This window comes from Primulina huaijiensis, chromosome 7 (genome assembly GCF_012295235.1).
Source record: "Primulina huaijiensis isolate GDHJ02 chromosome 7, ASM1229523v2, whole genome shotgun sequence".
In the NCBI taxonomy this organism is placed as follows: Eukaryota; Viridiplantae; Streptophyta; class Magnoliopsida; order Lamiales; family Gesneriaceae; genus Primulina; species Primulina huaijiensis.
Window position 1 is genome coordinate 16809515 of NC_133312.1, and position 22549 is coordinate 16832063.

The following is a 22549-nucleotide window of genomic DNA, read 5'->3' on the forward strand; positions in this document are numbered from 1 at the left end:
AAGAATTTCAGTTGTGACATTGATAAGACCAAACTGAAGTGGGTCAGTACAAACATTGTATTCGATCAAAGTCTTTTAGTAGAAATCCTATCTTCGTGATAGAAGGGGTGACGTAGGAGTTATTCCATTCTCCAAACATCCAAAAAAAATCGCGTGATTTTCACTTCAGTTACCTTTTATTTTAGTTATTCTATCTTTCATTCAGTTTACTTCCGCAACTGTTTTCTCAGTTAAACTGATTGTCATCGACTAACGAGATATTAAGTATCAGTTTGTTATTAAACTGAACTCAACTTACGAAAAACGAACATAATCCGTGAGTGTTTATTCAACCCCCCCTTCTAAACATATTTCACTTCTTAACCGATCCTTTCAAAAGGATTCAACAGTGGAGATCATCTCTAGCTAATGTCACTCCTTCCACAGCATCGCATGCAGAAGAACTTGATCAGTGGCTAGCTCTGTAACATGATTGACATCAAATTGCTGTTTGTATTTTCTTGCTACTGCTCTTTGTGAGCGAGTAAAAGCCAAATCATTTTGATACAAATTCTGGAGATCTTGAATCTTGAACCATGAAGACATGACCTTTACCCAGACATATTCCTCAATAGTCTTCTTCAGATTTTCCAGATGAGGAAACATTTCGTCAGTGACAATGACATGCGTACTGCTACAAGCATCAAAATTGCTTGAACTAGAAATATCGAACGGTTATTATCTAACATTTTTTTTTGTTTTTTTGTCTTACTTATAAACAGGTATTTATAGAAGCTGAAGAGACGGCTCTCTGTTTACACGAATACCAAGAATCATTTTTTATTCCCTCAGCCTTCGTATCTTCGTATTTATTAATTGCATTGATTTAGGGGGAACAATAACCCTTTTTCAGATTTATATTTTCGTGCTTTGTCAGAAACAGAAGAGAGTGTTGTCTTTTTGATAAGACAAGGTGTCTACTGGATTTTATCAAGATGCTGAAAATACTTCATTACCTTATAACTTCCCGTAGATATTATCATCAAACGACAAATCCTCTTCTGGTTATTTTTAGTAACCCATTGGACAGCCCGCTCTTTTTCATTGATTTTGAAAAATAACTTTTCTGACACTCTGCATAACTTTTCAAATACTCAACCGTAAACATATTGACACGTGTCCTTGTGTTTACACTGACGGCTGTAGATTTTGAATATTAACCGCCTCTTATTTTCTTTTCTTCACTTTTCCAGACTTTTGCTCTCTAGCTACTGCTTTCTCTCGTTTAACATAATCTACTTCGAAGTTATCTTATTTACAGAAGAAGAAATGGCTGGAGCTTACAATCTCAATGCCTATCAAGTCAGCTTTGCATCAGTGCTTACCATCAAAGATGAAGGACTTGTTCAAATGTTTAAAGCTATTGAGAAATCAGGCCTTAGAAAGTTTTTGGAAGCACCTGCTATTATTTATAAAACAGCACTTTTGGATTTCTTCGCCAAAGCAACTGTTCAAGAAGGGAAGATAATTCATTCCCATGGAGATGCATCTATTTCAATTGATGCTGCACTACTTGGATCAACCTTCCTTCTCCCATTCTCAGGTACCTCTGAACTGTCAGGCATTACGAAGGAAGAAATGTCAATTGCTCTTTCTACATTCTCAGCTTCTGGATAGGAACTCTCTCCTTCTTGTCTGAAGAAGCTTCTGAAAATGGAGTATCAAGTGCTCGCTGACATTGTGGCGAAGGCACTCCTTGTCAAAGATGGTACTTTTGACCGATTAACCAAGGAAAAGGTTCAAGTGATGGTGGCAATCACCTCGGATATTAAAGTGGATTGGAGTCGGTTTCTGTTCAAGGTCATGAAGGAAATGATTTCACGAAAGAGGACTGGTTTTGCTGTTCAGATTAGCCAAATGCTGAAGGATGCTGGTTTTCCGTTCACTACTAAACATGATGCTTCTTATGTGACTATGGCCGTTGCTGATAACGTGCTTGCTCTACGGCCTAAGCCAACAGTGACTGCATTTGCTAAAAATAAAAAAGGATATTGGGGATGCTCAAGCCGAGGGCCAAGCTCCTCAGAAGAAAATCAAGAGGAAGAGAGTGATGGTTTTGACCTATTCAGATAAAACTATATCTGGAGAATCGGCTGCACCTACTCAAGCTTCTCTTCCAGAAGCCACTCCAAGCAAAAAAAAGTCCAAAACTACCATCCGTATCACGAAAACATCAAACATTGCTGATTTGGATACTGTCCCTTTGAGACAAGTATTTCCAGAAGCCATCTCGTCCAAACCAAAATCAGTTTCATCTACATAACCAGCAGCTACTCTTGTTCCATCAACATCAACTTCAGTGCCTAATCTCAGACATGCTACTGGAGTTGTCATTCAAGAATCATTAGCCGGATCCTCCACTACTCGGTCTGTGCTGCCTATTCCTACAGGAAAAGGAAAGGGGAAGTTGTTTGAAGAGCCCCAAGCTCAACGCACCTAGTCCACAATGCAAACTTGCATTGAACTTCACCTTGAAGAAATTGAAAAATCTGCCAAAGAAGTTATGTCATTCTTTGATGAATGGATGAAGGTGCGAGCTTTTCACCCTCTTACTTACTTACGCACTCCAGGCGTATTTGCACAAACAATGAAGCATGAGAAGAAAGTTTTTGCTACTGCAAAAACCAAAAACGTCATAGAAGCAATGAATCGCAGAATCTACATCTAAAGTCTAATTTTGATCCAATGAGTCCTACTGCTCCTCATGATCAGGATATTATTAAGCTTATGACTGATCAGATGCATTCTTTGATTGAGCGGATTCAAGCTCAAGAGCAGGCTTTTGCTAAGCCTCTTCCATACAGAGTAGGCATGGTCCCTGAAATTCTGCAGATACAGCCAGTTGAGGAAAGAACCACAGCTCCTTCAGAAGCAAAGGTATCTAGTACTCCTGCATCACCAGAACTACCTACTCAATCATCATCAATGATTTCTATTCGAGAGTTGGCCTCAGTGGATGAGGTCATTCAATTCATTGTTCTTACTGCTACGACTGCACCAAAATCAACTCAAGCTCATGATATGGTACCTTCAGAAGCTCCACCAGAACCTCAACCCATGGAAGTTTCAGATGCTAATCCATTGCCAAATCTGGAGATATTTGGCGCAAAATATCAAGTAGAAATGAAAGCTCTATTGAATACGTCATCTGAACTTATTCCTACGGATCAACCACCGGATGCCACTGAAGCTTCTCACTTAGACGACAGTGCAGCTCCTGAACAAGTTATTGTTTTTTAAGGAACTTTTACTGCTCCATCTGATACTGAGGAAACTACTACAGCGCCTCTCATCTCTACTGCTCTAGAAGTAAGCTCTGCTGAACCTGACCCTTCTACTTGTCAAATGGATGTGATTCCTCCTACTGCTCCACCAGAACTTGAAACTTCTACTGCATTGATAGTATCCATTTCTGACTCAGCTGCTCGTACTGCTGAAATCAAGCAGCGTATGCTCGCAAGGACTCCATATCCAGAACCAGAACATTTTGATATCGAATTGGAGATAGATACTTTGCAAAAGAATCTCAACAATCTCTCTGAGATAGTGAAGCAGCTATCTCGTGAATATGCTGGAGAATTCAATGGATCTAAGTTTTTCTGTGACCGTATATCTAAAGAATTCTCTCGCACGGCGGAATCTTTGACTAAAATGCATGCTGAGACCATTGTTTTTCATCAAGCTGTTTCCAGAAGCCAAGGTACCATCATAGTCGGACAAGTTGACATGATCAAACGACTCATCGATCATGATGAATCTATTCGTTCCGTCTCCGCCAAAATTGAATATATGGATGCCAATATTGAGTCACAATCTCAATCTATTATTGCTCTTCATGAACGAGTTCTAGCCAGGGGCCATATCTGGAAATTCTGAACAATGGAATTCTAAATCTTTCTGGACGCATGAACGATTTAATTGCTCGAGTTGTAGCCATTGATGCCAAAAAAGGGGAAGCAGAACCAGAAGAAAAACAAGCAGAAGAAAGAAGAACTGGAGACATAGCAGAATCCTCTGCCAGAAGAGATCAAGATGCTCAGAATGAAGAAACCATTTACAGGGACATTGGCATTGATGATTAAATCTTTTGTCGTTTAATTATCTTGTATAATTGTTATATGCTTTATATTGCTATTATTTATCTATGCTAACGTCTAGGTTTTGGCATCACCACAAAGGGGCAAATTGTTGTACTTAACTTAATTGTGGCAATGAGGATCAAAACCAGCAGGTTACTAGTTAAATCAGTAGGCAATATAAAAGCAGAAGTCTTCAACTCACTAAACCAGAAGCAGAACTAAGCTTAAACGGATTAGAAAACCAAAAGCAGAACTAAGCTTAAACATATTAGAAAACCAGAAGCAGAACTCAGTCTAAACTGGAGTAACTTAACGTTTTTTGTGCAAACAGAAATAGTTTTGAATGTTATCGTTACTTTACCGAGTACTAGCATTTATTGCACCATTAAATACTGTATGGAGTTATTTATTACGTCTTACCAAGTTTAGTTTGAAAACAAGACTGACTGTGTCAAAGCTTTCTGCAGGACCCTTTTCAAGTATTAAAGCTGATTTTATCAGAAGTCTAAGAAGCCGTTTTGCATATAGACGTTGGATGCAAGACCTCTATAAATATACAAGAACGACGTCAATAATAAAAGAGACAACACCGATTACATTCTTTACGAACATCAATTTGTGCACACAGAACGACTCATCTAATTCAAGGATCAATATACAGAAAAGTAGCACACGCTTCATAGCATATATCTGATCTGTTGAGATCATCTTGTGCTGTTGTTTCTCACAATCTTCAAACTGTTCATATTACTCATCTTTTGTTAAGAAGAGTTTGTAATCTGAAAAGAGTCTTTTTCAGAACCTTGTCATAACTACTTGCATTGTGTTGTGAAGCTAAGAGTTTCAGTAGGCAAAGGGTAAGTCCTGCTGAAGTGGGTGTGTACAAGTGTTGTACTGTAAAATCCAAAGTCTTTTAGTGATACCTTCTGGAAACAGAAGATGGGGAGACGTAGAAGATTTTATCTTCGAACTTCCATAAACAATCATTGTCTACTGCCTACTGCTTTTATCATTTTCACCCCTCAAACCATCAGATCGTTTCCGCACTATTTTGTGATTTGTTGGTTATATATTTGTACAAGATCTGCTACAATCTCTAACAGGATTTTAGCACCCTTTGAAAAAGAGATAAACAAAGGATTGAGTTTATTCACTCCCCTCCTCTAAACTCAATATCGATCCCCAATAGTTTGCTAACATTGTAAATTTTCTTGTGACAAATAAAATGCTTTCTCATTGGAATTCACAGGATAAGAATAAATTCTTGATAGAAGTAAAAAGTTTTTATTGGGATGATCCTTACTTGTTTAAGTAATGTCCTGATCAAATTTTTCGACGATGCATACTCGACGATGAAGTAAGTAATGTTATTAAATTTTGTCATTCTGAAGCATGTGGATGTTATTTTTCACCCAATAAAACAACTACAAAAATCTTACAATGTGGATTTTATTGGCCGACTTTATTCAAAGATACGCATTTATTTTGCAAATCTTGTGAAAACTGTCAGAAGATGGGATCAATTTCAAAACGAAACATGGTGCCTTTAAATCCAATCCTAATTATTGAAATATTTGATAGTTGGGGGATAGATTTTATGGGTCCATTTCCATTATCTTTTGGATTTACCTACATTTTAGTCGTTGTTGATTATGTTTCAAAATGGATTGAAGCAATTGCATGTAGAAATAATGATCATAAAGTTGTTATCAAATTTTTAAAAGAAAATATTTTTAGCCGATTTGGAATACCTAGAGCAATAATTAGTGATAGGAGAAGTCATTTTATAAATAAATCATTTTCTTCTTTGTTAAGAAAAAATGACATTACACATAAAGTTTCTACCCCATATCATCCTCAAAATAATGGTCAAGTTGAACTTGCAAATAGAGAAATAAAACAAATTTTAGAAAAAACAGTTAATTCAAATATAAAAGATTGGTCTTTAAGATTAACCGATATATTATGGGCATATAGAACAGTATTTAAAACATCATTAGGGATGTCACCATATAGGTTAGTTTTTGGTAATCATTGTCATTTACCGGTTGAACTTGAACATAAAGCTTATTGGACAATTAAAGTATTTAATATTAATTTAGATGATGCATCTAAATTAAGAAAATTGCAATTAAATGAACTTGAAGAATTAAGAAATGATGCATATGAAAATTCAAAGATTTATAAAGATAAAACTAAAGCCTTTCATGATAAAAATATTATGAGAAAGTCATTTGAAATTGGACAAAAAGTTTTACTTTATAATTCTCGTTTGCATTTATTTCCAGAAAAACTAAGATCGAGATGGTCGGGACCATTTATAGTTAAATTTGTTTATCCTCATGGTGCTGTTGATATTGAAAATCCTAAAAATAATGACATGTTTAAAGTTAATGGATAAAGACTTAAGCCTTTTATAGAAAATGAAATTCTTAATGATGAGTTTATGCCTTTATATGATCCACAATAGTTGTTTGATATTTTCATATTTTTTTGCCGATTCTAGTTCATTTTCCGGTTAAGTGAAGGATAATGGTACTCCGTGATTGTTTAAGTCGGTTTCTTCAGTTTTCCCAAAATAATTGAAATATATAATAATAATAATAATAATAATAATAATAATAATAATAATAATAATAATATGGATGCGTGTATTGTGAATCTTCGTAGATATTTTGCTTGTTTACCTGATAATGCGTTGAAAAAAATTTATAAAGCTAGATGTGAGTGACTAAGGTTGATGATGACATATGACATACCGAATGATGTCCGTTTGATAATTGAAGTAAAAGTCCGATTGGTTGGAGAAGCAAGTGAAATAATAATAAGATATATATATGCCAGAATTAGGTAAAAGCACATATGCCAAAAAGCGAAGAGCTAAACGTATAGGTGGATGTTATAAATGTGCAAGGTAGAATTGCAAGGAGAAATGCAAAAATGTTGGAATGACATCAATGAATATAGAAGATAAAATTTTATTCATTAAGAATGGTCTGAGTAAAGAGCCTTTGGCTAATTTTCTAGATGTTCTTGATACACATTCTAGTGGGTACGTGCAAAATAAACTTCTTAAACTATGGTGGTAATTTCAACATGAGGAATATCAATATGGACGGTGGAATCAGCCTTACAAAGATCCTACTGTAGCAACACATATCTATTTGGATAAGTAAATATATATATAGACAATTTAGTCTTGGGAATCTGAAGTTAAAAGACCATGTTTGTCAATTTATAAGAAAATTGGATGGGAAGCATATCCTCAACTCATAGAAGACATTGAAGCCGTTACTGAATGTAAAATCAGAGGAAGATGTGAGCCACAATCACAACTACGCTGTATATATGTGTTTTAGTTTTATGTCATTTTTATTTTCTTTTATTAATAATAATTTTCTGTTCAAATATTGACTTTTGGCATGTTACACCTATAAATTCATATTCTGTGATCTAACAATTACAAAAAATATATTTTAAACATGTCAACATCCACGGTAAGTAAAATAAAAAATATTTGTGTATTTTGTGGATCTAGTGCAGGAAAAGATTCAATTTATGAAGAAGTAGTAGAAAAGCTTGGAATAACACTTGCTAAAAAAAAAGATTCATTTGGTATATGGTGGTGGTGAAGTTGGTCTTATGGGAAAAGTTGGTAAAGCTGCGCATACGGGTGGAAGTGAAGTCTTAGGCATTATTCCGATTACTTTAGCCAATCTTATTGGACCAACAATAGGAGAAGAAATGAAAGTGGATAACATGTATGAACGAATTACTCAAATGATTGAACATTCAGATGCTTTCATTGCTTTTCCAGGAGGTTTCGGTACTTTGGAGGAAATATTTCATATTGTTTGCTGGGCACAATTAAATATCCACAATATGCCAATTGGTTTGTTAAATGTTAATAATTATTATGATAAACTGTTATCATTCCTTGATGATTTTGTGGAACATGGATTTATTTCTTTAGCTTCACGAAGGATCTTAGTTTCTGCTACAAGTGTGATTTACTGCAAGGATTTAGTCATGAACCAGATCCATTCTTATATATATTTGATCAATTAATATAAAATTTATAATAGATGTTTATATGTGTGTGTGTGTGTGTGTGTATATATATATATATATATATATATAATTGTGTGTATTTTAAAATAAAATAATTTCTAAAATTTTGATGAGAATATAGTTAAAAGATATGGTTTGTATGGTTGTTAACATGTATAATTGAAAGAATTGTTTTTGTAAAAGTATAATATATACTCACACATTTTTTGTAAGTAAGTGGTGTTAAATGAGAAAAAAAATTAATAAACTATTGATTATTAAAAAATGATTAATTACAAGAATTTAACTCCCCTAAAAAAATATTTATTAAAAAAAAATAAATAACGGACTGCAAAGTACTTTATTCATTGTAATTTTTTTCTTCTAGATTTTATTGATGTACTATCAATGTGTTCTAAAAACATCAATCAATGTGTTCTAAAAAACAAAAAAAAAACAATAAGATTTGTTTGTGTTGGATAAGTTTCAAAGGTAGTCAGAGGTATCCGATTTATGTTATTGTAAAACATTGCAGTCACATTAAAAAAAATGAGAGAAAAAAAGAGATTTTATTCTTTGTAAATTTTCCTATTTTATTTTCAATAATAGTTTATTTAATTGTCTGCTTTAATACTTAACCTTTTTCAATGAGAGTTAATATCTATTCCAACTTCATGAGTGTAAATCAGCTATTCATTAAACATTTTGAACTTAAAGAATATGGAGTTGAGGCTTCTACGAAAATATTCTTGATATTATACATATTATGGTGGGTGGTATGAATTATCTTTTTGACTATATTATTATAAAAAATTTAAAATTTTTTAAATACATATATATTCCTACTTTATATATTATGTGAAAATAAAAATAATAATAAAAACACATCTAATTATATATTATTATATTAAATGAAAATTATATNTAAAATAAATATCTTTGTATATTTGAATATATAAAAAGAATAAAGAATCTAGCTTGTGATTTTCTGATAAATTTTATTACTAAGGGACTAGTAATAAGATAGTGTGAGGGTGTGATGAAACTTAAAATTAATAATTTATTATATGTTAAAACCTATATTTTAAAACTTAATTTTCATTAAAATTATAAAATTATGTTATTTTAGTATTCTTTGGTTATATTCAATTGTCTTACTAAATTTGTTTAATTTTCAAGTTTTCTACACGTTGGTAAAATAATGATAACTCAAGCTACAAAATTCAAATTGAGTTGATTCAAACATGTTTGAAATCATTGAAGAATTATCTACAACTTTGCAGAAAACATGAATGCCTAAAAATTTCAATAAGATGATCAAATTCTGCAAATATCAAAAGGATGACATATTTACTTTTACTATGACCAGCATATTGTAAAAAAATCATAACTATTTCAATATTTAACCAAATGAGGTGAACCAAAAAACCAAATTCATCTACATATAATTCCTCACATGTTTGCTGTTTTGAGCAAGTCCAATTCGGAGATTAAAGTCGTGGAACATAGCATTCAAAGAAAGACCAAGGAATTGAAGTTGGAGGAGACAAAAACTACTATTACAACTACATGGCAATAATGAAATTTTTGACATTTTCTCTCATTTAGCCTATAAATAGAGGCCTTGTGATAGCTTGAAGAGTATCATATCCTATTGCAAAATATAGTTTGTGTGTATAAAAGTTTTAAGTTTAATATATTTTCTTTCCCAACTATGAGTGAGGATTTTAGTGTGGATCAAAAAGTAAGCTCATGGCAAGCTAAATCTAATATGTCGGTGAAGAGGATGAATTTTTGGTGAATAAAGATTTTTTATATTTTGTATATTCTTTCTATATTTCTTTTCATTTAGCTAACTTCTTTTTATTGTAGGTATAAAAATGAATTATTTGTTANGCGCAACTAACTTTTATTTTTCACATCTAACTTTTACTTTCCCGCAACTAACTTTTACTTTCCCGCAACTAACTTATTAAATCATATATTTCATTTAGACGATAGCGTGGCTCTGCTGGTTGTTCTAAATGAAATATAATGAATTAATTTAACATTTATTTTATACAATTTTTTATTTATATAGTTATATATATAATAATAGGTACCATATATAAAATATCGGTTAATTCGGTAATTTTTTATAGTGGGAACTATATTATATTATGTATGTCTTTAGATATTTAATTTTCTTTTTCTTGGAATCATTAAATATGGTGGTTTTCTTTGTTCTACTTTTAGTTAAAAAATATTACATAAACCAAGAATAAATCCTTGATCCTTGACAAAATTTATAAATTTTAAACTTCATTCTTGCATTTGGTAATTTATAAAGTTGGGTGAATTATAATTTAAGTAGTAGAATGAAACTTCAACTGTCTAGATGCGTAAGCTATGACTCAATCGTGTTGCATGAGAACTGCGCCCAATACTAGCTTCAAAGCGTTGGTATACTGGACATACTCCCCTTGTTCTATCGGCATAGCTAGAACTGGGGCGGTAGTGAATGCTTGCTTCAACTGATCAAAAATGTTTTGACACTCCAGTCCCCATACAAATTTCGCATTCTTCTTCGTCAGAGATGTCAAAGGTACTGCAATGGAAGAAAAACCCTTGACGAACTTGTGATAGTAGCGAGCTAAGCCCAACAAACTGCAGATTTCTGTTACACTTTTAGGCACCGGCCACTCTTTAACTGTCTCGGCCTTAGATGGGTCGACTTCTATTCCTCCTCTCGAAATGATGTGGCCTAATAATGAAACCTTCTCTAGCCAAAACACGCACTTGCTGAACTTTGCATATAATTTTCGATCTCCTAATACCTGCAAAGTCGTCTTCAAGTGCTGATCATGCTCCTCTCAGCTCTTGGAATAAATCAAAATATCATCAATGCAGACAATAATAAACTGATCAAGCTATGGCTGAAACACGTGATTCATGAGATCCATGAAAATCGCTAGGGGATTAGTCAATCCGAAAGGCATCACCAAAAATAGTGCATTCTAAAAGTCGTCTTATGCACATCTGTCTCTTTTACTCTTAGCTAATGATATCCTGGCCGAATATCTATCTTCGAAAATACTGAACCTCCTTGCAGCTGATCAAATAAATTCTCGACTCGAGGCAACGAATACTTGTTCTTCACTGTTACCCTATTCAGTTCTCGTTAATCGATGCAGAGTCTCGTACTCCCATCTTTTTTCTTCACAAATAACATAGGCGCGCCCCATGGAGAGAAACTAGGGCGAATTAATCAATTGTCTAGCAGCTCTTGAATTTGATCTTTCAACTATATCATCTCAGCAGGTGCTAGACGATACGGTGCCTTAGAGACCGGCACAGTACCCGACATCAACTCAATAGCAAACTCCACCTCTCCTTCGGTTGGAATGCCAGAAACGTCGTCAGGGAACACATCCAGAAATCCTTTGCAACCTCCACATCTTCTATCGATTGACTGCCAGTGTCGGGTACGCATATAACACTAGCAAGAAAATCTTGGCAGCCTCGTCGGATAAGCTTCTTTGCAAGAATATATGAAATAGTGTGCGGCATCTGTTTGTTCTACACAGCCTCGAAGATGAATGATTTCCTGTTGGGAGGTCTAATAGATACTGACCTCAGTTGGAAATCGATATTAACTCTGTTCAATGTGAGCCAATCCATGCTCAAAATAATGTCGAATTCGGACTCGGCAACACAATAACGTCCATTAAAACGACATTCTTCTGTAATTTGAGTTACACATCGTTCACTATGCCTGTAGAGATCATATGTTTGCCCGAAGACACTGTGACTCTGAATCCCGACTCCAAATCCTCCGGTAAGATTTCCAATTGTTCACAAAGGATTTAGATATGAAAGAATGCGTAGCTCCAGAATCTAGCAAAGCACGGGTAGCTACACCCTCTAACAATATTCTGCCTGTGATAATAGTCGCATTATACTCAAACTAGGCCATAAAATTCAAAAATTTCTTATCATCTATGCCCTTCTAGTTTCTCATATTAGCAAATTAGTCCCTAATGTCTCGAACATATTGCAAATTGGCCCTTTTTATTTTTGAAAATTGCAAAAAAACCTCTACATCCTTCGAAAATTTCCAAATGACCCTCAAAATATTTGAATTAATGCAATTTAGTCCCCAACATTTTGAATTATGTAAAATTTACACACAATAATTTCAAAAAATTCCAATTAGTCCCTTAAAATTTTAAATTGGCATAATTCAGTCCCTAAGTTCTCAGTCCTCCACAATTCGATCCCCATAGCTAAAAATCTCGAAATCCAATTCCCTGAACCTTAGAATTTGAAACATGACATTCTAAATCAACAAATTCAATGCACCACAAATTAATTCTAGCATTAATGATTATTAATTTAAGTAGTAAAGCAATATAAAATGCTTAGATAGCTGGAATACCTACAATAAGCGTAGTGTATGGCTCTGCTTGCTCAGCATGCATCACGTAAGACCTTCCAGTCGTGGGCTGCTTCTGCTTCTGGAAATCAGTAGCCTTATGCTTGTCCCCTCTGCATCTGAAGCACTTGTAGGTGTCCCACATGCACTTGCCAAAGTGATTCGATTGCACTCATTGCTGAGCAGCTTCTCATCAGTCTTTGGGACAGCTGCTCTCTGTGGCTGCCCCTGTGTTTTTTGATGTCCCGGCCACCTTCTTGCTCTACTGTGACTGGTGTCGTGGAGGGGGCCTCTTTCTTTGCATCTCCCAATCAATATCTTTCAGTGATTGCTCCGCTCTAAAGGCCCTCGTAACAGTATCATTATAATTCGCCGGGTCTCCCAACAGCACATCCCGATGCACACTAGACCTAAGACCATCCAAAAAGTGCCTCAGTTTCTAAGCAGCGTCATTAGCGATTAGGGGCACAAAGTGACAAACCCTATCGAACTTCTTGACAAACTCCAGAAGAGGCATGTTCCCCTGCCGGAGACTCTTGAACTCTCGCTTCCGCCTGGACCTCACGTCAGCAGTAAAGTATTTCTCATAAAAGATCCGCTTGAATTCCTCTTATGTGAGGGTATTCAGATTCACCCCCTCTCAGCTCCTTCCCACCACAAAAAAGCGTCGTCCTTTAGTAGATAAATGGCACATCGGACCCTGTCAGCATCCGCCATGTTCATATAGCGAAAGATCACCTCCAACGACCTAATCTACCTCTCAGTCATGAATGGATCAGTAGTACCAGAAAAATCCTTCGGATCCATCCTCTGAAACTGCATGTAAATATCGTCAGGTCGTCCCCTAGCAGAATTCCGAGCATACTGTTCCAATAACCGAGCCATCCCCTCGAGAACTCGAGTAGCATCATCTAGGGGTGGTCGAGGTATCTCCTCACGCCTCTCTTCCTCAGTATTCATGGGAATAACACATCTGGGAGGCATCACTGTACACGTCGTCCAAACCACATAACTAACATGCATTTAATTTTTTTCAATAAAATACATCTAACCTCCTAATTTGTATATTATAAAAGCATTTAAAATTCGGCATATAAAATTTAGAGCAGTAAATCTCACAGCCTTGAGGCATGATTTCTCGAGCTTCTCGGAGTGACAGTAACACAACCATTTCAGGATCCTTCGCTCTGATACCAACTAAAACGTTCCTTACTTTTCGAATTTAAAATACTACTAAATTTTTATTTTTTTACAAACATTTTCTTCCAACTTCAAAACCATCCAACATAAATACTTTGTTGAAACATTTCATGTTCGCAATCTTTACTTGATTTTGATGTTAACAAAACTTGTTATTGTGTTTCTAATAATCTACCTTAAGTGCGCAGAAAACTGGAACTGAAATAATCAGTTGACAGCCCAAATTGAAGACTATCGGATACGCCAATTGAGTGCACCAACTGGTCTTATGAACTGAACAAAATCCAACTGATGTATCTTAAATCAGTTCAACTGACTAACTAGCTGAAAGGTAGTTTAACAGGAAACCTTCAGAAGCCCGGCCAGCTGATGAAGTGTTCAACTGATGAAGATCCCAGCTTATCAGTTCAACTGAACCAGTGAAATCGGTTCAGCTGACGAGCCAACTGATTTCACCTCTTCAACTGTAGACCAGTTCAACTAACCAGTTCAGAAATTCAGTCAGGAGCAATCAGTTGCGGAACACATCAGTCAACATTATTGGAATCCAACTGTGTGCAAAGGTACATAAGCTTTTGTCCAAACAAAGGAAAATAATGGACCGAGCAACAAAGCTTAACTACAAATTGTTCTAGAAGGGATGTCAGAAAAATACGAGACACAAACTCCAAGGAATGCATTCAAGCTGCAACGATCACACGCGCTGAGTCTTGGTATACGGTCATCTTGCTGCTATAAATACAGGCCAAGACCATCAGCAAAGATATAGAGAGAGTGTGAAAAACAAGAAGGACGCGCTTATTATTCATCAGCTTTCAAGAAGCATTACGCCCAGTTGCGAGGGAATAATTCAAGAGATATCAGCTTAGTACAGAAGCTCTTTTCCCTTAGTGTGTGAGAACATCCTTCTGGTGTATTCACTGTTCAGTTCTCACACACACGCACACACACCACCGCTCAAATACAGTCTTGCACGAATACAATAAACTTGTCTATGTAGTCTTTGACACATAGACGTTAAAGAAGTGTTGGCTGGACGATGCTGTCTTCAGTCTAGAGTAGGAGTTTAGTTAGGCAGTAGTGTAAGTTGTATAAATCTAAGTCTTCTAGTGTATCTTATCCGTGGACGTAGAAGGGGTGACGTAGAACAGTTGAAATCTCCGAACATCCATAAACATATCTTGTGTATTTAACTGATAAACTGTTGTTTTCAAACTAACTGGATTAGCAAGGGTATTCATCAGTTCAGTTGTCACCATAACTGAATTGGTGAATACAAAAACTAGTCTACTCTTTAATCAGTTATTCAGTTGCACAATATATAAAATCAAGGTTCTAAAAAGCGTGAAGCGTTCCGAAGCGCGGATGTCGAGCTCCAAGCTTTTCAAGCTTAAGGAGATTAGCACAAGTTTAAGCGTGATAAAGCGTTTTTTATCTTTAGTGTAATTGTAATTATCTCAAACCAATAAATAGATAAAATAATACATAAATATGATAAATTTAAGTCTAATGCATTAATTCTCAGATTTATAAAATCATAAAAATATCAAAATTACAATCTTTATTTGTTTTTTCAACTAGACCACATTAATTAAAAATGTTAAATATTTGTCAAATCATTATCAGACACGCTTAATCATAATTAAAATTAAAAAATAAACATCTAAATTATAAACCTAATTTATTATTTTAAAATAAAAAGACATATCTTCAAAATAAAAAAATTAAAAAATAAATAGATGCGATTAATTGTGCTTAAGCACGCTTAATTAAACACCTTAATTATGCTTAATTCGGTCAAACTATAGTTTGACCGCTTTTTTCTGCTTTCTCCGAAGCGGGGCGATTTTGCCGAGCTTCAAGCTTAAGCGCGCTTAAGTGAGGCTTAAGCGGGCTTTTTAGAACACTGTATAAAATATATCAATTTCCTCAACGAAAGATTATTTCGAATGTCTTCCACTTGTTTTGTAAACCAAACTCGATCTAATTCATCGGTGTATACATTCTTAGAACACGAGCTATTGCAGCTCTTGGAGAATATTGTGTTTGAAGCACTTTTGGTGTCCAGCACACGATCCAACATACTTAAATTTAAAAACCTCAAATGCATAATAATTCATAAATCGTCAACAACAAAATCGTACGTCAATTTTAAAATAATACTAAAACTAAACATAAAATTTTTAAATAAATAATTCTCAAAATCTTTACTTCAAAACTCTATATACTAAGCTAATGCGGAAAATAAAAGTCCCTCAAGAGTGTATCATCGGACCCGATCCATTCAAGCATCAGGGCCTCCCTCAAAATCATACTCACCAGCGACCATCCAAACCTAGAGAGTCTAACGACTCACTGCGTTCTAAACATACGTGACAAATAATATATATATAGGCACATGTATTTAAAAATCATACTTTTATTTAAAATAAGCTGGCTTAAAACTCGTAAGCGTAAATAAATCATAAAGCCTTTCATAATCGTATATCATTTTGGGTAAAGTTTGATATTTGAAAGTGACTATCCTTTATCATATCATCATGTGGCCGACTGATCAGTCTATATACACCAAATAACTGGGAGTGGGGTATCAGCAACTCTCGTCAGTGGGCCGTGGCTAAATATGGAAATACGATCGTCGGGTTTCCTCTGGGGCCTTCTCCTGAAAACGAGCTCCTTCTGCGACCTTTACTCTCATGATATCCTCAATCTTATCATTTATGTCACAGTCAATTCACATCCTTCAAAATATTTTCATTTCCTGTTATTTATAAAATATCGGATCCTTCAAAATTCATAAAATAACATTTTTTTGGGAAAAGTCATACAACCTTTGCAAATATCATAAAAATATCATATTTGCATCGTAAACATTTTAAAATATCATTTAGCATGTATTATTATTAGACGTAAACTCGAGCCTTTTGATTTATTGTCTTAATAACTTTAGCATGTATTATTATTAACAAAAAATATCATATCTTAGTATTATTATTTTTGACTTCAAATATTTTTCTTAGACGTAAACTCTAGCCTTTCGATTTATTGCCTTAATAACTAGACTGTGAAGGGTTTTAAACCCGAATTAATTTAAACCTTAATATTTTCTTCTCAAATTTTATACTTGGACTTCTTATCTCTAAGATACCGTCGTGAGCCACGAACCAACCCCCATGAACCATGGTTCAAACCCATTCTCTTTCCCTAGCCAAAACCGAACCCTACACTCAAATTCGAGCCACGTTTCTTCCCAAACCCGAGCCACCCTCGAGCCCTTAAATACCAGACCTTGACTAGACCCTAGCCTACCTTGCTAGACCCCTACAGAGCTTCCTGGACGAGCCGCAGTAGCCCCACGCACCCTGCAGCCAACCCGCGAAACCTAGCTCTCGTTTCAAAGCTCGCGGCTGCCTTCTACCATCACGCCACCCATCCAGCCGCCCTAGGACTCCTTATAGCCTCTGGACCACACCGTGCATAGGGCCAGGACCATGGCTGGCTGAGCCCTGGTGCAGCAGCCCCTAACCGTAGCCAAGCCTCACAAGAAACCCTAGCCTCCTTCGCCTCTAGCCACGCACGGACCTAGCTTATGTCCAACCATCGTCTCGAGGCTAAACGACTCTTTTTTTCATCCCCTTACATCCCCTAATGGCAGTATATTCCTTGGCAATCATGGTACGTCTCAAACAAGCATAAAATCATCAAAAACGTTGAAAATAAACCCTTAAACTAAAAATTTTCATGTTTCACAACATAGAACACACATATTATGATTTGAATGGCGCAAAAAATAAAGTTTAGCAACTTGCCTTTGCGTTAAAAACGTTCGAAAATTCAATCGTTGACTCGGGTTGCGTAGAAGAACGGACGGACGACGAATAACCTTGGATTTTGCACTTCAAAATTTTGAAAATCTTAGTGTGTGTGTTGTGTTGTGTGTTTCGGCCACTAGGAGTCTAGAACCCTATGTATTAGATTTATAAAATTTCGAAATTCATGTTTAAAAAGTTGCGGTTACGGGGTTTTTTAGTTTGGGATAATTAGACCCATCAATCCTAGTTAAATTAGGCCATTAAGGCTCATTTAATTATAAAATAAAAGTTTACAATATTCGTTTTCAAAAATAATAACTTTTGGGCTTTTAAAAGTCTTTCGTTTTACTAAAACCGGATTTTCGGATAAAATAGGACTCGACTCGTAAAATAATTTGGACTCTAGCTTTTTTAGAAAAAATTTAATTCTATTTAATCATATTACCGAGCCTTAAAATATTTATCGAAAAATATTTTCATCTTGGTCGACCCCGGTCTAATATCGAATATCCGAACAAAATCCTTAATTTCATGAAATCATGCAATTTAAACATTTAATTAATTATATAAAATATGTCATTTAAACATTTAAAATTTATTAAATAAAATAAATAAGCAATTTAAATAATTTGCATCAATTCGGTTTACGTGGACTGGTTTTTGGACGTTACATCTACGCTAATTGTTTATTTGTAATTTTGATCATATGTATTATAAAATTGAGTTTTGGACTTATAAATTTAAATTTTTATAATTGTAGGTTTTTTTTATCGGGAATACTGAAATGACACTGCACATATGAAATGAGCATCATATGTTTGATGATAATTAATTTCTCCTATACTTTATCTTCTTTTCCATGTATTTGATTATCTATATATAAGCTTATATTACATACACTCACCGAAATNAAAGATAAAAGATCAAATTGTGAATCATTACATTGTTGGAAGTCCCAAATCATGATCGTAAATACCATTAAGGTAACAGTGTGAGCTAAAAATAATTAAATTACAAGCTCAATTAAATTATGGGCCCGTCAAATGTAGCAGACTAATTTCTATAAAGTCCAACCAACCACAGAGGGCTGAAGATGGAAAAGATCGTGGGAAGACAGGAACAGATCGTGAGAAAGTAGTGGGAAAGATCACGGGCTCATGGGAGAGTGCGAGAATTGCTCAGCATTCAGAAGAAAATGATCGGCCAAAGCGACACAACTCTCTACACACAACTCTACGCACAAAATTATGCAAATACTCTGTGCTAAGAATTCAGTCTTCACGCACTAGTTTTTAATCGTTCCAGTATATTTCTAGCATTCTAGGACTTGTCATTTTAGATTTCAGCAACGTTATTTGTTATATTTTTATGTTTTTTAAATTCCTACTGTTTATTGAAAATAGAAACGATGTCAGGGGTTTATTCCTCAAATTCCATTAGTTTTCTTCTTTTTTGGCGTTATATTAGTTTAGGATATTAGAACCGAAGATCGAATTTAGGATTCGCTTTCGTTTGATAGTTAGAAGTTTGATTTTTACTGTTTTTCACACAAATTGGTGCAACTTCGCACCTGACACGCTCGCAAGTCAAATATTGTGCAAACATATTTTTGGCACGTCCGGTGAGACCTCACTATGCCGCCAAGAAGAAAAGAAAACGTCAGTCAGGAAAGCGGGGAGCCTTTGGCCAATCAAGAAGGAACTCAGGTTCAACAGCCCGAACAACCTGTTCAAGAGCTTTATGGGCCGGCTTTGAGACAGATAGGCCGTCTGGAGTTTCACAAACCTTATCCAGACTACATAGATGTGAATAACCTGTACCCAATGGGTTATAGAGTTCATGACTTCAGTTTATTCTCTGAGAAATATGGCCAGTCCAGCATGGAACATATAGCCAGGTTTACCCTCCAGTGCGGGGAGTTAGCCAACTTGGAGAACTTCAACAATTTAAAGTTGCGGTTATTCCCAAATTCTCTCACAGGAGCTGCATTTGATTGGTATGCCTCTCTCCCCAGAAATTCAGTGACGAGTTGGCAAGAAATGGAGAGACAATTTCAAATTCAATTCTATAGAACTGAGCCAGAAGTGTGCATTGCCGATTTATCCAGGTCACTCAAAAGAAAGGGGAATATGTGGAGTCTTTTATCGACAGATTCAAAAAGATGAAGAACAGGTGCAAGGTGTTCCTACCTGAGACCGAGTTCATGAAGATGGCACAAAAAGGGATGGACTTTGAATTAAGGAAGAAATTCCAAGATATGGAATTCAGGGATTTCTTTGAGCTGGCCGCCAAAGTTGCTGAATACGAAGAACTGTTGCAAGAGGAGTCGTACAAGAAGAGAACCAATATGGGGTGATATTATCAAGATGTGGAAGAAGTTGTATTAGCAGAAATTTGATCAGCTGGTTCTTGCACAGTTCTCTTGTTAAAAAAGAAGCCGGCAGAAGCTGAGAAGAAAAGTAGCTCCAAACTCCCCAAGGATATACAGTACATGTTTGATGTGTCAAAGACAAATGAAGTTTTTGACTTTTTGGTCAAAGAAAAATTTATCACCTTTCCACCTGACCACAGGATGCCACCCAAGGAGGAGTTGAAAGGTCGAGAATATTGTAAGTACCACAATTCATACAATCACGCTACTAAATCTTGTTGGGCTTTCAGAAATATTCTACAGGACATAATTAACAAGGGAATATTGAAGTTACCTGACAAACAAGAGTCCATGGTAGTGGATGACAAACCTTTTCCCCTAGTAGCATCCATTAATGTGAATGTGACAGATTTAAGAGATCTTCTCAATGAGAAAAGAAGCCAATATTTTGCTGTGAAAGACCGAATAATTAAGAAATGCTAGATCCGGAAGGGTCAGTTGTTCGAAGCTAACAAGAGGCGTATTGATGATCGAGTAAGAACAGTTCAGCAGCGTTTTAACAGAGACGTTGGTGAATCCATGGCCTATAGGCCGAGGAACCAATGTTTCTTCGAGAAGCCAGTGCTTGAGAGTCAACGATTCAGAGGGGAGTCATCTTGCAATCAATACCAACTTTACTCGAACAAGAGAGATATATATGGAGTGGAGCCGCGACGGATGGAAATCAAGAAAAAGTCAGCTGACTGAGATAGAGAGCGGCGTGTGGATGAAATCTCTGAAGGAAAAATGATTAAGGGCAGGGGAGCAAAGCCCAAGTATGTCCTCCCAGTCAGAGGCGAGTTTAGTGAGTCTTGGAAAGTGGGCCAACACAAAAAGTTCCCTAGGCCACTTACTAGGACTCAAAAGAGACGACTGTTGAGAGAAAGAGCTATTGCAAGGAGGGAAGAGTCTGCTAAGCTGAAAAATGAACCCACAATTGATATTCCATTCACCAAGGATCAAGCGGGGAGTAGGTCTAAGTTTGGAAGATCGGCTACTAAAGATAAGTTTGTAGACGATGATTATGATCTGTTAAGTGAAGAGGATGATAAAAGAGAAAAAACAATCAATTTTTGCATTGGGGAGTTTCACATCACTGTGGATTGTGCCACAGGAGTGGTGATACTACCAGAGAGATTTAAAATGATGTAAGAAGAGAATGGGGAGTTGATGCCCAAAGAATCGATGCAAAAGGAATGTCATTCAGATAAACTCCCTGAAGAGAGTTCAAGAGTGATTATAAAAGAAGATCACCCAAATAAACATAAACAGGTGATACTTGAGAAGTCTACACCGGCCATGACCAAGCACATAAGGCCGTTGTACATCAAAGCCCATGTTAATGGGGAACCAGTGTCTAGGGTTTTGATTGACAATGGTTCAGCTGTGAATGTTCTTCCAGTAAGAATGTTAAAAAGTCTGGGCAAAACTTAAGAGAACTTGATTCCTACAGAAGTTTTGGTTGCTGCATTTACAGGGGAAACCACCAAGACCATTGGGGTATTCCCCGCTGATGTTACTATAGGGAGCATGTCATCTTTATGTGCATTTTTCGTGGAAAACTCCTCCGCCAACTTCCAAGCGTTGTTAGGCAGAGATTGAATCCATGCAAACCAGTGCATACCATCCTCAATGCATCAGCTGTTGTTATTTTGGAAAGGAGATGATGTGGAGCTTGTAGAAGCGGATGGACAGCCCTTTCAAACAAGTGCAAGTGCAGTGGAGGCCAGGTATTACAATGGGGATTTTGGGCCCATCAAAATCCGTAGCAATAGCAAGAAAGAAAGTACATTGTACATGCAGTCACCAACTCCAAGCTCTGTGTTGGAAATAATCCTCAAGCCTACTGTTATCGTGCCGCCTAGGCCGATAATTCAGCCTCTGACTTAGAAGGTTGATGATTGATTTAAACTGAAAAGAAAAGGAGGTAGCTGCAACCTCTATATGAAAAGCGCATGTGCAGCAAGTACTGAACAAATTAGAGGAAGAAGAAGCATGAGACACCTATGGAACTGAGGTTGTCCAAGAAGAAGAGTATGAAGAGGATGAACTCCAAGTTGATGAATTATTGATGGCGCCATCTCAAATGGAAGATGGCCAACATGAGGTACAAAACCTATTAGAAGATATCAACTTATGGGAGCTTGATGATCCTAAGTTGTTATATGTGAGCACATGGCTGGAAAAAGTTCAAAAGGGCATTGAAGTTTTGTTTTGATATAAGAGTAAGCTTATGGGCCACTTTTGTATATGTTTAGTTCTTTATTTCGAGACGACATGTGGTGTAGGCCTTAGGGCCACTGAGGTGAATATCCGTTGTTTATGATTCAACAATGAGATTGATTAGACAAAGTGGGACAGTAAGCCACTTTCATCATTTTGAAGGTACTTTGTTCATTAAAGAGTCGGCCTTGTGGCCACTTATTATACATACATTCGGTTGATATCTATAATGTTCTTATGGTACGAAAAATCGTGATGAGGTAAACCGTACTGCCATTGTATAAATTGGTTGTTTACATGTGCATTGATAGACCCATGAAGT

General features: G+C 35.9%; 1 protein-coding gene across 1 annotated transcript; it reads left to right on the forward strand.

Annotated features, from left to right (window-relative positions):
* Window positions 1-19228: 19228 nt before the first annotated feature.
* On the forward strand, window positions 19229-20448 carry LOC140981635 (uncharacterized). The gene is made up of 3 exons (XM_073448058.1): window positions 19229-19701; window positions 19746-19887; window positions 20029-20448. Exons 1-3 carry the CDS (start codon window positions 19229-19231, stop codon window positions 20446-20448), a joined length of 1035 nt encoding a protein of 344 aa, XP_073304159.1.
* The last annotated feature ends 2101 nt before the right edge of the window (window positions 20449-22549 follow it).